The sequence below is a fragment of the Canis aureus genome, chromosome 37 (genome assembly GCF_053574225.1).
Source record: "Canis aureus isolate CA01 chromosome 37, VMU_Caureus_v.1.0, whole genome shotgun sequence".
Lineage (NCBI taxonomy): Eukaryota > Metazoa > Chordata > Mammalia > Carnivora > Canidae > Canis > Canis aureus.
The window spans coordinates 9,675,515-9,693,023 of NC_135647.1; the positions used below are offsets into that span (position 1 = coordinate 9,675,515).

Here is a 17,509-nt window from a genome sequence, read left to right on the forward strand (position 1 = left end):
CATGGAAGCGTCTTTATATTTTAAACCGACAGGGGCACCTGGGTGGCTCAGTTGATTAAGCATCCAACTCCTGATTTTGGCTCAGGAGGTGATCTCAGGGGTGTGGAATCAAGCCCCATCCCATGTTGGGCTCCAAGCTGGACGTGGAGCCTGCTTGAGACTCCTTCTCTCGCTGTCTGCCTCATCCCTGCCCCTCTCTTTCTCAGTCTCTTAAAAAAATTAAAAAAAAAAAATTGACAAAAGCAAATCCCCAAAGATCATGTGCAGCCTCATTACCATTCTGTTTGTTTTGTTTTGTTGTTTTTTGGGTAAGATTTTTTATTTATTTATTCATGAGAGACACACACACAGAGAAAGAGAGGGGCAAAGACACAGGCAGAGGGAGAAGTAGGCTCCATGCAGGGAGCCTGACGTGGGACTTGATCCCAGGTCTCCAGGATCAGGCCCTGGGCTGAGGGTGGTGCTAAACCACTGAGCCACCTACCATTCTGTTTAATGTTGTTTTACAAATAAAGCTTTCCAGACTTTGTCCTGGACCGAATACTAAGCTGAAGACCAAAGTGACTCTGGGTCAATAGACACCACTTAGATAAATATTTCACAAGTTCAGGGTATGGATGGCAATCGATTGAGACGGGAGCAGTGGGTCTCAAAGGAGGATCCCTAGAGGGGAGAAGAGGTGCCATAGACAGAAGCTGGAATTCCAAAAGACCGTAAACCCTTCAGCTTCAAGATGGGGGCAGGCAGGAGGAGAGAAAGACCGTTAAGGTCTCAAAAACATAAGGAATCTGACACCTCTGAGCCCTTACTGGGAAGAAAGACTTGCTGTTACAATACATCCAACCATGTGATGAATCACAGAAATTGTGGGAAACAGTAATGCCACATAAACACAGAAGCAAGAGTAAACGGCAGGCGGATTAGGGTGATGGAAAATACATGTTCAAAACACTAATAAGAACTGGGAGTGAGGAGAAGGCGAGGCAGCCTGAAGTGTGATGTAATTTATTTTTTCCTCTTTCGTGGTTGGGTGTCAACTGGTATTTAAGATCAAAACATGCAATTTAAGAAAGAAGTTAGGGCAATTCCAACCTCCTAATATTCTCATCACATGTCTTCTTAACCTTTCAGGGAGATTTTTAAAAAAATTTTTTAAAGATTTTATTTATTTACTCATGAGAGACGGAGAGAGGCAGAGATGTAGGCAGAGGGAGAAGCAGCTCCCTGCAGGGAGCCCGACGTGAGACTCGATCCCAGGACCCCGGGATCACGACCTGAGCTGAAGGTAGACACTTAACCACTGAGCCACCCAAGTGCCCATCCGAGAGATTTTAGAAACTATTATTCCTTGTGATGAAAAAAATCATTATTCCATGTTTAGCACTTTCTCATTTCACTTTGGCTTCTTTTTCTTATTTTAAGTTTCACTGTGTTAGATGCAACCATGTAACATCAAACCAACACAGGTGTACTATTCCTCACTCTGAAGTGATTTGTCAGCCAGGCCTTCTCCCTGAACACATGTGGGAATATTCTTGAATGAACCTCATCAGACAATGGTTATTTCATGATGTTGACCACATGAATTTGGTGTTTTTTTTGGTTTACTTTTGCTATCTTTGTTCTTTTCTATATCGCTTCAATGTTTCAACGATGAGCACATCATTTTTTTTTTTAAGATTTTATTTATTTGTTCATGAGAGACACACACATACACAGAAAGAGAGAGAGAGAGAGAGAGAGAGGGGCAGAGACACAGGCAGAGGGAGAAGGGAGAAGCTGGCTCCACACAGGGAGCCCGACACAGGACTAGATCCCAGGTCTTCAGGATCACACCCCAGACTGAAGACGGGGCTAAATCGCTGAGCCACCAGGGCTCCCCATACGTCATTTTTCTAAAAACAAGCTCACTTTAAAGAAAACCTTAGGCTTTTCAAAAGCAGCTTAAGTTGAAGAACATGAAAGAGACAGTGACCACGGGAAGAAAAATCACATAAAGGAGAAAAGGGACACAAATGATCTGAAGAATTAGTAGAAACGAAGTCAAAATTGTACTTTCTGTTATCTCACGTAAAAGAGAAGAGGGATGATGGATAACTCCAAACCCAGTTAAACCATGGCCGGGACAAAATGATTTTCATATAAACTTTGTATGTAAAACACACCTACTGTTTAGCCACATAAACATTATTATGCAAGTCATCCAAGATATTTGTTTCATCTTTAAAACAATTATTTGAAATCTTCAGAAAAACAGGTGGGGTTAAAATGCCCCAAGGCTAGTATCTATTAAAACAGCCTGAAAAAAAAAAAAAAAAAAAACAGCCTGCTATTTTTGACTGCTCCCCGGCTGAGCTCTCCTTCAGTATTATAATGAAATTCAGGGCACCTGCGTGGCTCAGTTGGTTGAGCATCTGCCTTTGGATCAGGTCATGATCCCAGGGTCCTGGAATCCAGCCTGCATCTGGTTCCCTGTTCAGTGGGGAATCTGCTTCTCCTGCTCCTTCTGCTGTTCCCCTCCCCCCAACATGTGCTCTCTGGGGCTCTGTCAGATAAATAAAATCAAGAAGAGAAGAGAAGAGAAGAGAAGAGAAGAGAAGAGAAGAGAAGAGAAGAGAAGAGAAGAGAAGAGAAGAGAAGAGAAGAGAAGAGAAGAGAAGAGAAGAGAAGGAAGGAAGAGAAAAAGAAAAAGAAAAAAAGGAAAGGAAAGAAGGAAAAAGAAAAGAAAAGAAAAGAAAAGAAAAGAAAAGAAAAGAAAAGAAAAGAAAAGAAAAGAAAGAAGAAAAGAAAAGAAAAGAAAAAAGAAAGAAGAGAATGAAGAGAAGAGAAAAAGAAAGAAAAAAAGGAAAGGAAAGAAGGAAAAAGAAAAAAGAAAAGAAAAGAAAAAAAGAAGAAAAGAAAAGAAAAGAAAGAAAAGAAAAGAAAAGAAAAGAAAAGAAAAGAAAAGAAAAGAAAAGAAAAGAAAAGAAAAGAAAAGAAAAGAAAAGAAAAAGGAGAAATCCACTTGAGAAATCATCTGGACCACAGGTGCTAGTTGTTACATTCAGTGCAACCACAATACTGAACAGCTTGCAGGACATGCTCGTGTGCCTTCACTACTCAAACCCCAATTCCCATCCCTGTACCCACTAAGTCTAGAAAATGAGTTACCCAGTCCCCCAACATCAGCCCTCTCCCTTGTTTTTCTCTCCTATCCTGCAGAGAGGGCTTCTGCTCCGAAGGTTCAGCCTGAGCGCCAATTAGGGCTAACCTGAAAGGTTTCAGAACAAGACTTGCTCATTGCAAGACCCTGGTCCTAGGCTTAGATCTGTACATACCACCCTTCACTCCCAAACTGCCAACATCAAAAATAAAATAGGGATTCCACCACAGATCCTAAAAGAAGAAATGGGAACAGCACTAACAACTCTAACAAATTTGACAATGTAGATGAAATAAACAAATTTCTTCAAAAACACAACTGTTGGGGATGCCTGGGTGGCTCAGTGGTTGAGCATCTGTCTTAGGGTGTGATCCCGGGGTTCCGGGATCGAGTCCCACATCGGGATCCCTGCATGGAGCCTGCTTCTCCCTCTGCCTGTGTCTCTGCCTCTCTCTCCATCTCTCACGAATAAATAAAATATTAAAAAAAAAAAAACCCACAACTGTCTAGAGGCACCTGTCTGGCCAGTGGGTAGAGCATATAACTCTTGATCTTCAGTTGTTGAGTTTGAGCCCTGCACTGTAAAGATTACTTAAAAATTAAAAAATTAATAAATAAATAATTAGGGGTACCTTGGGTGACTTAAGTCAGTTAAGCATCCTTGATTTTGGTTCAGGTAGTAAGATCTAGCCCTGCATTGGGCTCCATGCTGGGCATGGAGCTTGCTTAGGATTCTCACTCTCCCTTTTCTCTGCCCCTGCCCCCACCGCCTGCATGCACATGTTCTCTTTCTTAAAAAAAAAAAAAAAAAAATTTAATTAAAAAAACTTGAAAAGGGCAGCCTGGGTGGCTCAGCGGTTTAGCGCCACCTTCAGTCCAGGGCATGATCCCGGGGAACCGGGATCAAGTCCCACGTCGGGCTCCCTGCATGGAGCCTGCATGGAGCCTTCTCCTTCTGCCTGTCTCTCTGCCTCTCTCTCTCGCTCTCTCTCTCTGAATAAATAAAAAATAAATAAAATCTTAAAAAAAACTTTAAAAACCCACAAGACACAGTTACCTAAAATTGGTAGAATAAACCATGTGAATAGCCATATATCTGTTAAATACACCGAATTTGAATCATTTCAAAACTTCTCACAAAGAAAACTAGTCCAATGTATTCACTACTGAATTATACCAAACAGTAAAAAACAAGTATCAATCTCACACAGACTCTAACAAAATAGAGAAGGAGGATATACTTATCAATGTCTTATGAAGCCAGCATAACCTGGATATCAGAACCTGACAAGGATATTACAAGAGGAAATGACTAGTATTCATCATGAACACAGGTGCAGAATTCTACAACAAAATATGAGCAGTAAAGGACAATATATTAAGAACAAGTAGGATTTTCCCCCACCCAGGAGCATAAAGTTGTTCCAACATGCTAGAATCCGTGCAATTCATCACATTAATAGATTAAATGAGAAAAACCCACATGATCATCATACAAGATGAAGAGAAAATTTTTGACAAAATCCAACATCCATTCATAATAAAATGTTCTCTGCAAACTAGGGAGAGGGACTTATTCAGTCTGACAAAAGATATCTGTGAAAAGCTACAGTCAGCACTATATATAATAATAAAATACTGAACACGTTCCTCCTAAGTCAAGAACAAGAAAAGATCTCTGTTGTCCAACTTCTACTCAAGTCCGTACTGATAGTCCTGACTAACGTAATAAGGGAAAAAGAAGAGCCAAAGATAAGTTTTTTTAAAAAGCAAGAGTCTTTTTTTTTTTTAAGAAATTTTATTTATGAGAGACACAGAGAGAGATAGAGGCAGAAACACAGGCAGAGGGAGAAGCAGGCTCCATGCAGGGAGCCTGATGTGGGACTTGATCCCGGGACTCCAAGATCACGCCCTGGGCCAGAGGCAGGTGCTAAACCGCTGAGCCACCCAGGGATCCCAAAAGCAAGAGTCTTAATTCACAGGGGCTATGACTGTAAAAAACCCAAAGGAATATACAAGAAGATCTTTGAAATCTAGTAAGTGTCTTCAAGAAAGTCTCTCGATATAAAGTCAATACATATAAGTAAATTGTATTTCTATACAATTACAACAAACGACTTAAAAATAAAGTTAAAAATAAATTCTACTTAGATAAAGCAAAATATCTTAATAAATTTAACGAAAGACACCTCAGTGCAAACTAGAAAAAAAAAAAAAAACACTCTGGAGAGAAATTAAAGACCCTGAAAAGATGGAGATATACCATGCTCATGGATCAGATGAGAGGTTGGGAAACATCTTCTGTAAAGGGCCAGATGGTAAATATTTTAAATTCCATGCAACATATAGTCTACATCACAACTCCTTAGCGGGAAAGCGGCCATAGATAATACATAATGAATGAGCATGGCTGTATTCCAATAAAACTTTATTTTCAGAGGGGAAGATGGCAGCAGAGTAGGAGGTCCCTAGGCTTGCCTCATCCCATGAATAAAACTAGGTACCTATCAAATAATCCTAAGTACTCCAGAAATTGATCTGAAGACTGGCAGAACAAACTCCATAAGAAAAGGCCACACTGAAGAAGGTAGAAGTGCAGAGATGGATGTGGCCTGGAAGAGAAATGGATCCTGACCACTGCAACAGAGAGGGAGCCATGGTCAAGGAGAAGAGCAAGAGTCAAATGAGCACACAGGAGAGCACAAAGGAGGGCCAAGTTCTTGCAACCCAGCAGGACTTAAAGCCTAGAGTTCTAAAGGTCAGTGGGGTGGGCTGGGATACAACCCAGAGGGTATCAGGGCTGCTGTTAGAGAGCAGGGGCGGGGAGGGCCAACAGCCCTTGGACATGCAGCATGGAAAAAACAGTGACCCCCCCCCCCCCCAGAAAAAAAGAAAAACCAGTGACCCAAAGAGCATGTGGGATACAAAGTGGGAAGGTTTATTCCTCATATCAGACGAAGTCCCAGAGAAGTAGAGATCCTGGAGACATCCCTCTGGGAACAAAGGAAATGGCAGGAGCCATTTCTCTTGCTCATCCTCAGCATTAACACAGAGCCACTTGCAGGAGCCAGGCCAGTGCCAACACTTGCTATGCAACTCACCTATGTCAAGCCTCACACCAGCCCTGTGTTCCAGGGGAACCAACCTTCCCAGTCATGTGTGCCTCAATCCCAGCATGGCAGGCCCATTACTCCCACAGGCCAGCGCAAACCCCTTCCCACACCACATCTCCCCACTCTGGAGTTTTGCAAGACCTCAGTTCTGGTGGCAGGGATAACAGCTCCCATTTCACAAGCAGACCAAAACACATCTAGTTAAAATGCACCACGTTGGAATGAATGAATGAATGAATGAATTTAAAAAATGTACCACATCAGGCCAGGAACCAAACACTGCTCCCACCAGGCAAAGAGGGCTGGTCTGAAGGAGGAGGTGGCCATGACACAACTGCAGAACACTCCCAGCACACACTGGAGATACTCCCAGAAGTACCAGACCCTGGGGAACAGGAAATACTGCATGGCAGGGCACTATAGGACCTCTTCTTCAAAAGGCCATTACCGTCAAGAACAAATGTAGCTGGTTTTCCTAACAGAAAAACAGGCACAGAGACTTAGACAAGATGAGAAGACAGAGGAAACTGCCCCAAATTAAAGGACCATGCAACAGCCAGAGTTCTAAGGGACACAGATATAAGTAACCTGCCTGACAGAAAATTTAAAGCAATGATCATAAGGATACTCACCGAGTTTGAGAAAAGAGTAAAGAACACTGAGACCTTTGACACAGAGAAAAGGAATAACACAGAGTGAAATGAGAAACACATCTGATGGAATGAACAGGATGCAAGACGCAGAGGAAAGAATCAGTAATGTAGAAGACAGAGTAATGAAAAGTAATCAAGGTGAAAAAAAAAAAGAATTATGCAAAACAAGAATAGACTTAGACAACTCAGCAACTCCATCAAATGTAGTAATGTTCAGATTATAGGAGTCTCAGAAGAAGGAGAGAGAGAAGAGAATTTACTTGAAGAAATAATAGCTGAGGAGCACCTGGGTGGCTCAGATGGTTAAGAATCCTACTCTTAAAAAAAAAAAAAAAAAAAAGATTCCTACTCTTAGTTTCAGCTCAGGTCATGGTCTCAGAGTCATGGGGTTAAGCCCCACATGGGACTCTGCACTCACTGTGGAGTCAGCTTGTCCTTCTCGCTACCCCCAGCACGCTCGCATGCTATCAAATAAATAATAAATAAATAAAATCTGATCAAAAAAAGAATAGCTGAACTTCCCTAATCTGGGAAAGAGATATCTAGATCTAGGAGGCAAAGAGAACCTCCAATAAAATCAACAAAAGCAGATCTACACCAAGACATATTGTAATTAGATGACAAATATAGTGATAAGGAAAAATATTAAAGGCCGTAATATAAACAAAAACAGTTATATGGAAAGGAAACCCCATAAAGCTGTCTGTGGAGTTCTCAGCAGAAACTTTCCAAGCCAGGGGAGTGGCATGATATATTCAAAGTGCTGAATGGGAAACACCTGCAGCCAAGAATACTCTTTCCAGCAAGGCTATCATTCAGAATAGAAGAGACAAAGAGTTTCCCAAACAAAACCTACAGGAGTTTGTGACCACTAAACTAGCCTAGTAGGTAATATTAAAAGGGACTCTTTGAGTGGAAAAGAAAGACCAAAAAATCACTGTATGGGGGTAGGAAACACACACACAGCAAAAATGAGTATTTCTGTAAAAAAATCAATGAACACATGAAATAAAAGGATGTAAAATATGACACCCTATACCTAAAACGTAGGGAAGACAGGAGAAAAGAATGGGTTCAAACCTAAATGATCATCAGCTTAATACAGACTGCTGTATGAGGAAGAGGTTATATACAAACCTAATAGTAACCACAAATCAAAAACCACTAACAAATATGCACAGCATGAAGAGAAAGAAATCCAAATATATCTCTAAAGAAAACCAAAAAACCATGAAAAAGACAAGAAAGGGTCAGAGGAAATCTTCAGAAACTAACAAAAAAACAAGTAATTAAATGGCAATAAATACATATCTATCAATAATGACACTGAATGTAAATGAACTAAATGCGCCAATCAAAAGACACAGGGTGACAGAATGGATTAAAAAACAAGACCGTGTATATGCCACCTACGAAAGACTTATTTTAGACCTAAAAACACCTGTAGATTTAAGGGGGGGATGGAGAAACATTTATTCTGCAAATGGATGGCAAAAGAAACTGGAGTAGCAATATTTCAGAAAAATAGACTTTAAAAGAAAGCCTATAATAAGAGACAAAGAAGGACAATATAATAAAGGGGACAATCAAACAAGAAAATGTAACAACTGTAAATGTTTATGCACCTGCGGTGCCAGGGTGGCTCAGTCTGTTAAAAAAAAAAAAAAAAGATAGTTGGACACTTAAGATTTTATTTATTTATGAGAAACAGAGAGAGAGAGAGAGGGAGGGAGGGAGGGAGGGGGAGAGATACAGGCAGAGGGAGAAGCAGGCTCCATGCAGGGAGCCCGACATGGGACTCGATCCCAGATCTCCAGGATCACACCCCGGGCTGAAGGCGGTGCTAAACCACTGAGCCACCAGGGCTGCCCAAGTGTCCGACTATTGGTTTTGGCTCAGGTCATGGTCTCAGGGTCATGGGGTTGAGCCCCATGTTGGACTCCTTGCTCAGCTCAGAGCCTGCTTGAGATTTTCTGCCTCTCCCTTTCCTTTTGCCCCTCCCCTGCTTGCTCTCTCACTCTTTTAAATAAATAATAAAATCTTTTAAAAAATATTTATGCACCTAACACAGGAGCACCCAAATACATAAAACAGTTAATAACAAACATAAAGGAATAGACGATAATACAAAAATAGTAGGGGACTGTAATCTAACTTATATCAACAAACAGATTATCTAAACAGAAAGTCAACAAGGGAACAATGGCTTTGAATGTTACACTGGAACAGTATGACAACAGTGTCTCAACCCTTAAGAGATATATTTAGAACATTTCATCCTAATGCAGCAAAATACACATTCTTTTCACGTGCACATGGAATGTTCTCCAGAATAGATCACATATTAGACCACAAAACAAGCCTCAACAAATTTAAAAAGATCAAAGTCATACCACACATCTTTTTTGACCATAATGCTATGAAACTAGAAGTCAACCACAAGAAAAAGTCTGGAAAGAGCATAAATACATGGAGGTTACATAACATGCTATTAAACAATGAATGGGTCAACCAGGAAATACAACAAGAAATTTCAAAAGTACATGAAAATGGAAATATGATGATTTAAACCTCTGGGACATAGCAAAAGGAGTCCTAAGAGGGTAGTATCTAGCAATAGAGCCCCACTTCAGGAAGAAAAATCTCAAAAAGCCTAACCTTACACCTAAAGGAGCTAGAAAAATAACAAATGAAACTTGAAGCCAGCAGAAGGAAGGCAAAAATAAAGATTAGAGCAGAAATAAATGATACAAAAACTAAAAAAGATAACAGAACAGATCAGTGAGACCAGGAGCTGGTTCTTTGGGGGAAAAAAAACAAACAGTAAAATTGACAGATGTTTAGCCAGACTCTTCAAGAAAAAAAGAGAAAGGACTCAAATAAAATCACAAATGAGAGAGGAGAAATAAAAACCAACAGCACAGAAATATAAACAATTGCAATTTTATAATATAAAAAATATGCCAACAAACTGGACAACCTGGAAGAAATGGATAAATATATGACCTATCATAACAGAAACAGGAAGAAACACAAAATTTGAACAGACCAATAACCAGCAAAGAAACGGAATCAATAATAATAATAATAACTCCTAATAAACAGAAGTCCAGAACCAGATGGCTTCACAGGTAAATTCTACCAAACATTAGAGTCAATACCTTTTCTTCTCAAACTCTTCCAAAAATAAGAAAAGGAAGGAAAACTTCCAGATTTATTCTATGAGGCCAGCATTATTACCCTGATACCAAAATCAGATAAAGACATAACAAAGAGAACTATCAGCCAATACCTCTGATAAGCACAGATGCAAAAATCCTCAACAAAATATTAGCAAACCAAATCCAAAAATACATTAAAAAAATCATTCACCATGATTAAGTGGGATTTATTCCTGGGTTGCAACAGTCATTCAAGATTTGCAAATCAATGTGATGCATCACATCAGTAAGAGAAAGGATAAGAACTATATTATCATTTCAATAGATGGAGAAAAACCATTTAACAAAGTACGACATCCATTCATGATAAAACCCTCAACAAAACAGATTTAGAGGGAACATACCTTAATAAAGGCCTTATATGAAAAACCCACAGCTAACATCATCTTCGCTGGGGAAAAATGGATCATTTCCCCTAAGTTCAAGAAAAGACAGGGATGTCCACTCTCAGCACTTTTATTCAACATAGAATCAGAAGTCCACAGCAATCAAAACAACAAAAAGAAGTAAAAGGCATCCAAATAGGTAAGAAAGAAGTGAAACATTCACTATGGATAGATGACATGATACTATATACAAAAAAATCAAAAGACTCTACCAAAAAACTGCTAGAACCGATAAATGAATTCAGCAAAGTCAGAAGATACAAAATTATAGAAATCTGTTGCATTTCTATACACCAATAATGAAGAACCAAAAAGTGAAATTAAGAAATCAATCCCATTTAACAACTGCACCAAAATTAATAAGATACCTAGGAATAAACCTAACCAAAGAAAAGCCTGTACCCTAAAAACTATAAAACATTGATGAGAGATGACACAAAGAAATGGGCAGACATTCCATGCTCACAGATTGAAAGAACAAATATTGTTAAAATGCCCATGCTACCCAAAGCGATCTATACACTTAATGCAATCCCTATCAAAACACCACCAGCATTTTTCACAGAGCTGGAACAAGGAATCACAAAATTTGCATGGAACCATAAAAGACCGTGAGGAACCAAAGCAATCTTGAAAAAGAAAAGTGAAGCTGAAGGCATCACAATTCTGGACTTCATGTTATATTAAAAGCTATAGTCAGCAGATGGTATGGTACCAGCATAAAAACAAATATATGGATCAATGGAATAGAATGGAAAACCCAGAAATGAACCCACAATTATATGGTCAATTAATCTTTGACAAAGCAGTTAAGAATATCCAATGGGAAAAAGACAGTCTTTTCAACAAACGGTGTTGACAAAAGTGGGCAGCTACATGCCAAAGAATGAAACAAGGCCTCTTTCTTACACCATACACAAAAATAAACTCAAAATACATTAAAGATTAAACGTGAGACCTGAAACCATAAAGACTGTTGAAGAGAAAACAGTGGCAGTAACTTCTTTTACATTGGCCATAGTAACATTTTCTAGATAGGTCTCCTGAGGCAAGGGAAACAAAAACAAAAATAAGCTACTGGGACTACATCGAAATAAAAAACTTCTGCATAATTAACCAAACTAAAATGCAACCTACTGAATGGGAGACAATATTTGCAAATGACTCATCTGAAAAGGGCTAGTATCCTAAATATATAAAGACTGATACAACTCAATACTCAAAAAACATATAATCCAACCAAAAATGATCAGAAAACACGAACAGACATTTCTCCAAAGATGACAACCAGATGGCCAACAGACATATGAAAAGAGGCTCAACATCATTCATCATCAGGGGCATGCAAATCAAAACTACAATGAGATATCACCTTATACCTGTCAGAATGACTGGAACCAAAAACACAAGAAACAACAGGGGTAGGCAAGGATGTGAAGAAAATGGAACCCTCTTAAACTGGTGGTAGGAATGCAAACTGGTGCAGCCACTGTGGAAAGCAGTATTTAGGTTCCTTAGAAATTTAAAAACAGAATCACCCTGTGATCCAGTAATTCCACTACTGGGCATTCATCTAAAAAATATAAAAAACAGTAATTCAAAGGGATACATGCATCCATATGTTTACTGCAGTATTATTTACAATAGCCAACTGATGGAAGCAGCCCAAGTGTCCATCAATAGATGAATGGGCAAAGAATATGTGATACACACACACACACACACTGGAATATTACTCAGCCACGAAAAAGAACAAAATCTCACTACTTGCAACAACACAGATAGAGCCAAAGAGAATAATGCTAAGTGAAATAAGTCAGATAAAGGTAAATACCATATAATTTCACTCATAGGTGGAATTTAAGAAGCAAAACAAACCAGGAAAAAGAAAAAAAGAGGGGGAAAGACACAAACCAAGAAATAGACTCTTAACTATACAGAACTGATGGGTCACCAGAGAGGAGGTGGGTGGGGGTGAAATAGGTGATGGGGTGTAAGGAGGACACTTATCATGATGAGCACCGAGTAATGTATAGAATTACTGAATCACTACATTATATTTTTTTTTATTTTTATTTATTATTTATGATAGTCACAGAGAGAGAGAGAGAGAGAGAGAGGCAGAGACACAGGCAGAGGGAGAAGCAGGCTCCATGCACCGGGAGCCCGACGTGGGATTCGATCCTGGGTCTCCAGGATCGTGCCCTGGGCCAAAGGCAGGCGCCAAACCGCTGTGCCACCCAGGGATCCCTGAATCACTACATTATATACCTGAAACTAATATTAAAAAAAAAAAACATATTTTAAACACTAAGAATTGCCACATGTCAAAAAAAAAAAAAAAAGGCACATTATATCAACTATGTCAGATTCCTAAATGCCCAAACATATCTATTCATCCCTTCTTTCTTACTAAAAGGATACTGGTTTTGTTTGATATTGCAACATGCTCAGTTATAAGAGATTCTCTCCCTTTATCTATATGGTTGTTCGTAGTAGTTGCATGATCCTGTTCTAGCCAATGAGTTGTATTTAAAAAAAAAAAAAAAAATCTGTGGAACTTTCTGGAAAGGTACTCTTTTACCAATACAAGAGGGAGAAGCTCAGCTGGCACACCCATCTTGCCCTTTGCCTTTCTCATCATTTCTGCTTAGAATTTGGACACAATGGCTAATGGTACAGCAACCATCTCCTGGTGGGACTGGAAATTAGAAGGGAGAATTCTCTGGACAGTCACATCAACCTGGACAGGCTATCTCCAAATTGCTATCATGAGAAAAGAATAAAATCCTCAATTGATTAAGGCACTGTAGTTGAAGTCCTGTTATACGTGGACTGATGCAACCCCAATAAAATGATCAACACAATAAATAAAAAATATACACTAATGCTGATCAGTCAGTAAAACCTTTGGCAAGAGAGCTGGAAATGCTGCCTAAAGTTTCCTCCTTCCCACAAAAAGGTCTGAAGATCCCTGGCTTAGAACAATGCAAGCACTGAAGGACCAATAGCAAATTTACCAACACTTGGAACAGAAGAGCTCTGACAAGAGCACTATCTCTCTTTTTCTTTCTTTCTTTTCTTTTCTTTTTTTTTTTAAGATTTACTTATTTTTTTATTCATGAGAGAAAGAGAGGGGCAGAGACACAGACAGAGGGAAAAGTAGGTTCCATGCAGGGAGCCAGATGTGGGACTCGATCCCAGTACCGCGGGATCACATGATGAGCCAAAGGCAGACGCTCAAATCGCTGAGCCACCCCAGCGTCCCAAGAGCACTATCTCAAGCAGAAGAGAGATAAGGTGATGTCCATGAGAAAGGATATGAGGACCAAGCAGATACAAAATTCCAAGCAGAAAAGAAAACTTGCTGGGGAGCAGAGGAAATGACAGAGAAACCAGAAATGACAGCAAAGGAAAAGCATTTACTAAACAGGAGACTACAGAAAAATTTGAAGTTATTAATAAGTAATTGTCAACACAATTACACAAAACAGAAGTTCAAATTTTCTTAAAAATAAGTTGTTTAATCCTTAAAAAAAAACGTAAATCTTTAGAATCACGATTTAGCAACAACTAAATTAATCTATGCATTAATTCAAAAGGAAAACCACCAGAAATCATACCTTAACAGTAGTATTTGATTTCATACCACATCGGTAGGTCCTCGCTATATGTGGAGTAAGATGGATCTCCTTGGTAAGCTGTCTCCATTTTCTACACTCAGGTTTTGTACACTGAACCTGGATGGAAAGCAATAGGTCAAGGTCAGTGAGTTGGCTAATCTTGCACTAGCATGCCTATCCTCCACCACTCACTCTGCCATATTCTCCACATGATGACCAACCCTTTTTGCACTACGCACTTTTTTCTTCCCCTCTGCATCACCACCACCCATATAATCCACTTTTATACCATCAGGGTAATGACTTCCAATTCAATACTAGCTCAGGCACCAGGAAAGTACAAAGGGGACCTAAGTTACTGTTGCCAGAAAGGCTTTCCAGCTCTAACCTAAGGAAATTACCAGTTAAATTTAGTCAAAAAGTATGCACATTTAATGAATGTGGTATCCTGAACTGGATCCTGGAACAATAAGGAGGACATTAGTGAAAAAACTGACGAAATCCAAATAAAGTCTGTAGTTATTAGTACTGTACTAATGTTAATTTCTGAGCTTTACATCATGGTTGTTAGATGGTAATATTAGGAGAAACTGGATGAAGGCTATATGGGAATTCTCTGTTACTATCCTTTTAATTTTTCTGTGAATTTAAGATTATTCCAAAATATAAGGTTTATTTTTTTATTTTTTTGTTTTTTTATTTATTATTATTATTACTTTTTAAAGATTTTATTTTTTCCTGAGAGACCCAGAGAGAGAGAGAGAGAGAGAGAGAGAGAGGGAGAGAGGCAGAGACACAGTCAGAGGGAGAAGCAGGCTCCATGTAGGGAGCCTGACGTGGGACTCGATCCTGGGTCTCCAGGATCACGCCCTGGGCTGAAGGCGGCACTAAACTGCTGAGCCACCCGGGATGCCCTAAGGTTTATTTTTTTAAGTGTGCAGATATACATATGGAAAGAATAAAGTTGGACCCCTACTTCACATACATACAAAAATTAACTCAAAATGAGGGCACCTGGGTGGCTCATTCGGTTAAGCATCTGACTCTTGCCTTCAGCTAAGGTCATGATCTCATGGGTCATGAATCAACCCCCGTGTTAGGCTCTGCACTCAGTTCGTAGTCTGCTTGTGATTCTCTCCCCCTCTCCCTCTGCTCCTCCTCCTGCTCATGTGCACTCTCTCTCTTTCAAATAAATCTTTTAAAAAATTAACTCAAAATGGATCAAACATCTAAATGAAGAGCTGAAGTGATAAAACTCTTAGGAAAAACATAGAAGTCAATCTTCAGGACCTCAGATTTGGCAGTGGATTCTTGAATATAACACCATAAGCATAAGCAACAAAAGACAAAAATGGATCAACTGCACTTTAAAAATTTTTGCACATCAAAAGACACTATCAAGAAGTGAAAAAGCAACCTATATGAGAAAATATTCACAAGTCATATATTATAAAGGTTTAGGACCCAGAATACATAAAAAACTCTTACAACTCAACAACAAAAGATAGCCCTAATTTTAAAATGGGTTGTTTAAAAAAGATGCCTTTTATTTATTTTTCTTGTCTGATTACTGCATAAAGAAGTAAAAGGCATCTAAATTGGTAAGAAGCAAAACTGTCACTATTGGCAGATGACATGATTCTATATACAGAAAGCTCTAAAGACTCCATCAAAAAACTTTTAGAATAAATGAAATCAGGAAAGTTGCAGAATATTATGTTAACATATAGAAATCAGTGTTTCTATGCACTAAAAATAAAGTACCAGAAATAGAAATTAAGAAAACAATCCCATTTTCAATTGTACCAAAAAGGATAAAAATACCTAGGAATAAACTTAACCAAGGAAATGAATGACCTGTACTTGAAAACTACAAGACGTTAACGAAAGAAACTGAAGATGACACAATGGAATGATAAACGATGCTCATGGATTGAAAGAAGTAGTATTGTTAAAATATCCAAAATATCCATATCCTAAACAATCTACAGATTTAAAGTAATCTCTATCAAAACACCAATAGCATTTTTTATAGAACTAAAACAAATAGTCCTGAAATTTGTATGGAACTACAAAAGACCTCAAATAGTCAAAATAATCTTGAGAAGGAACAAAACTGGAGGGCAGCCCGGGTGGCTCAGCAGTTTAGCGCCACCTTCAGCCCGGGGCATGATCCTGGAAATCTGGGATCAGGTCCCACGTTGGGCTCCCTGCATGGAGCCTGCTTCTCCCTCTGCCTGTGTCTCTGCCTCTCTCTGTCTCTTGTGAAGAAATAAATAAAATCTTTTAAAAAAGAAAAAAACCAAAAAAACAAAACTGGAGCTACCAAAATCCTGTAGTAATCCAAATACTATGGTACGAGCACAAGAGCCCAGAAATAAACCCATGCTTATATGATCAATGAATCTACAATAGAGAGGAATAGAATACAATGGAGGAAAGGCAGTCTCTGTGCTGAGAAAACTGAACAGCCATATACCAAAGAATGAAACTGTACCACTTTCTTACATCATACACAAAAATAAACTCAAAATGGATTAAACATCTAAATGTGAGGCCTGAAACCATAAAATTTCCAAAAGGAACCACAGGCAGTTAAGTTCCTAGACATTGGCCTTAGCAACATATTTATGGATGTGTCTCCTAAGGCAAGGGAAACAAAAGCCAAAATAAACCATTGGGATTACATCAAAATAAAAAGCTTTTGCACAGTGAAGAAACCATCAACAAAACCCAAAGACAACCCCCAGTGAACAGAAGATATTTGCAAATGAGATATCCAATAAAGAGTTAATATCCAAACTATACAAAGAACTTCAAAAAAAAAAAAAAAAGAACTTCAACAACTCAACCCCAAGAACAAATAACCTGATTAAAAACGGGCAAAGGACCTGAATAGACATTTTCCCAAAGACAACATATGGTTGGCCAACAGACACATGAAAGGATGCTCAACATCACTCATTATCAGGGAAATGCACATCAAAACCACAATATGATATCACCTTACACCTGTCAGAATGGCTAGTATTAAAAAGACAAGAAATAAGTGTTGCTGAGAATATGGAGGAAAGGGAACGCTTGTGGATTGTTGTAAGAACATAAACTGGTACACTGTGGAAAACATACAGTTTCCTCAAAAAAATAAACAGAATACAGTATGATCCAGTAATTCCACTACTGGGCATTTACCCAGAGAAAACAAAACACTGATTTGAAAAGATATATGCCCTCTATGCTTATTGCAGGATTGTGTAAAATAGCCAAGATATGAAAGCAGCCCAAGTGTCCAATGTTAGATGAATGGATAAAGAAGTGGTGTATGGGATCCCTGGGTGGCGCAGCGGTTTGGCGCCTGCCTTTGGCCCAGG

At 39.0% G+C, this 17,509-nt stretch overlaps 1 protein-coding gene across 2 annotated transcripts in view; it reads right to left on the reverse strand.

Annotated features, from left to right (window-relative positions):
- Positions 1 to 17,509, reverse strand: part of KDM1B (lysine demethylase 1B) — a 60,532-nt gene that overhangs the window by 33,346 nt on the left and 9,677 nt on the right. For both annotated transcript variants that reach the window (XM_077885850.1, XM_077885851.1), the window contains exon 6: positions 14,139 to 14,255. In XM_077885850.1, coding sequence (XP_077741976.1) covers positions 14,139 to 14,255 — 117 coding nt within the window. The remainder of the gene's footprint in view (positions 1 to 14,138; positions 14,256 to 17,509) is intronic.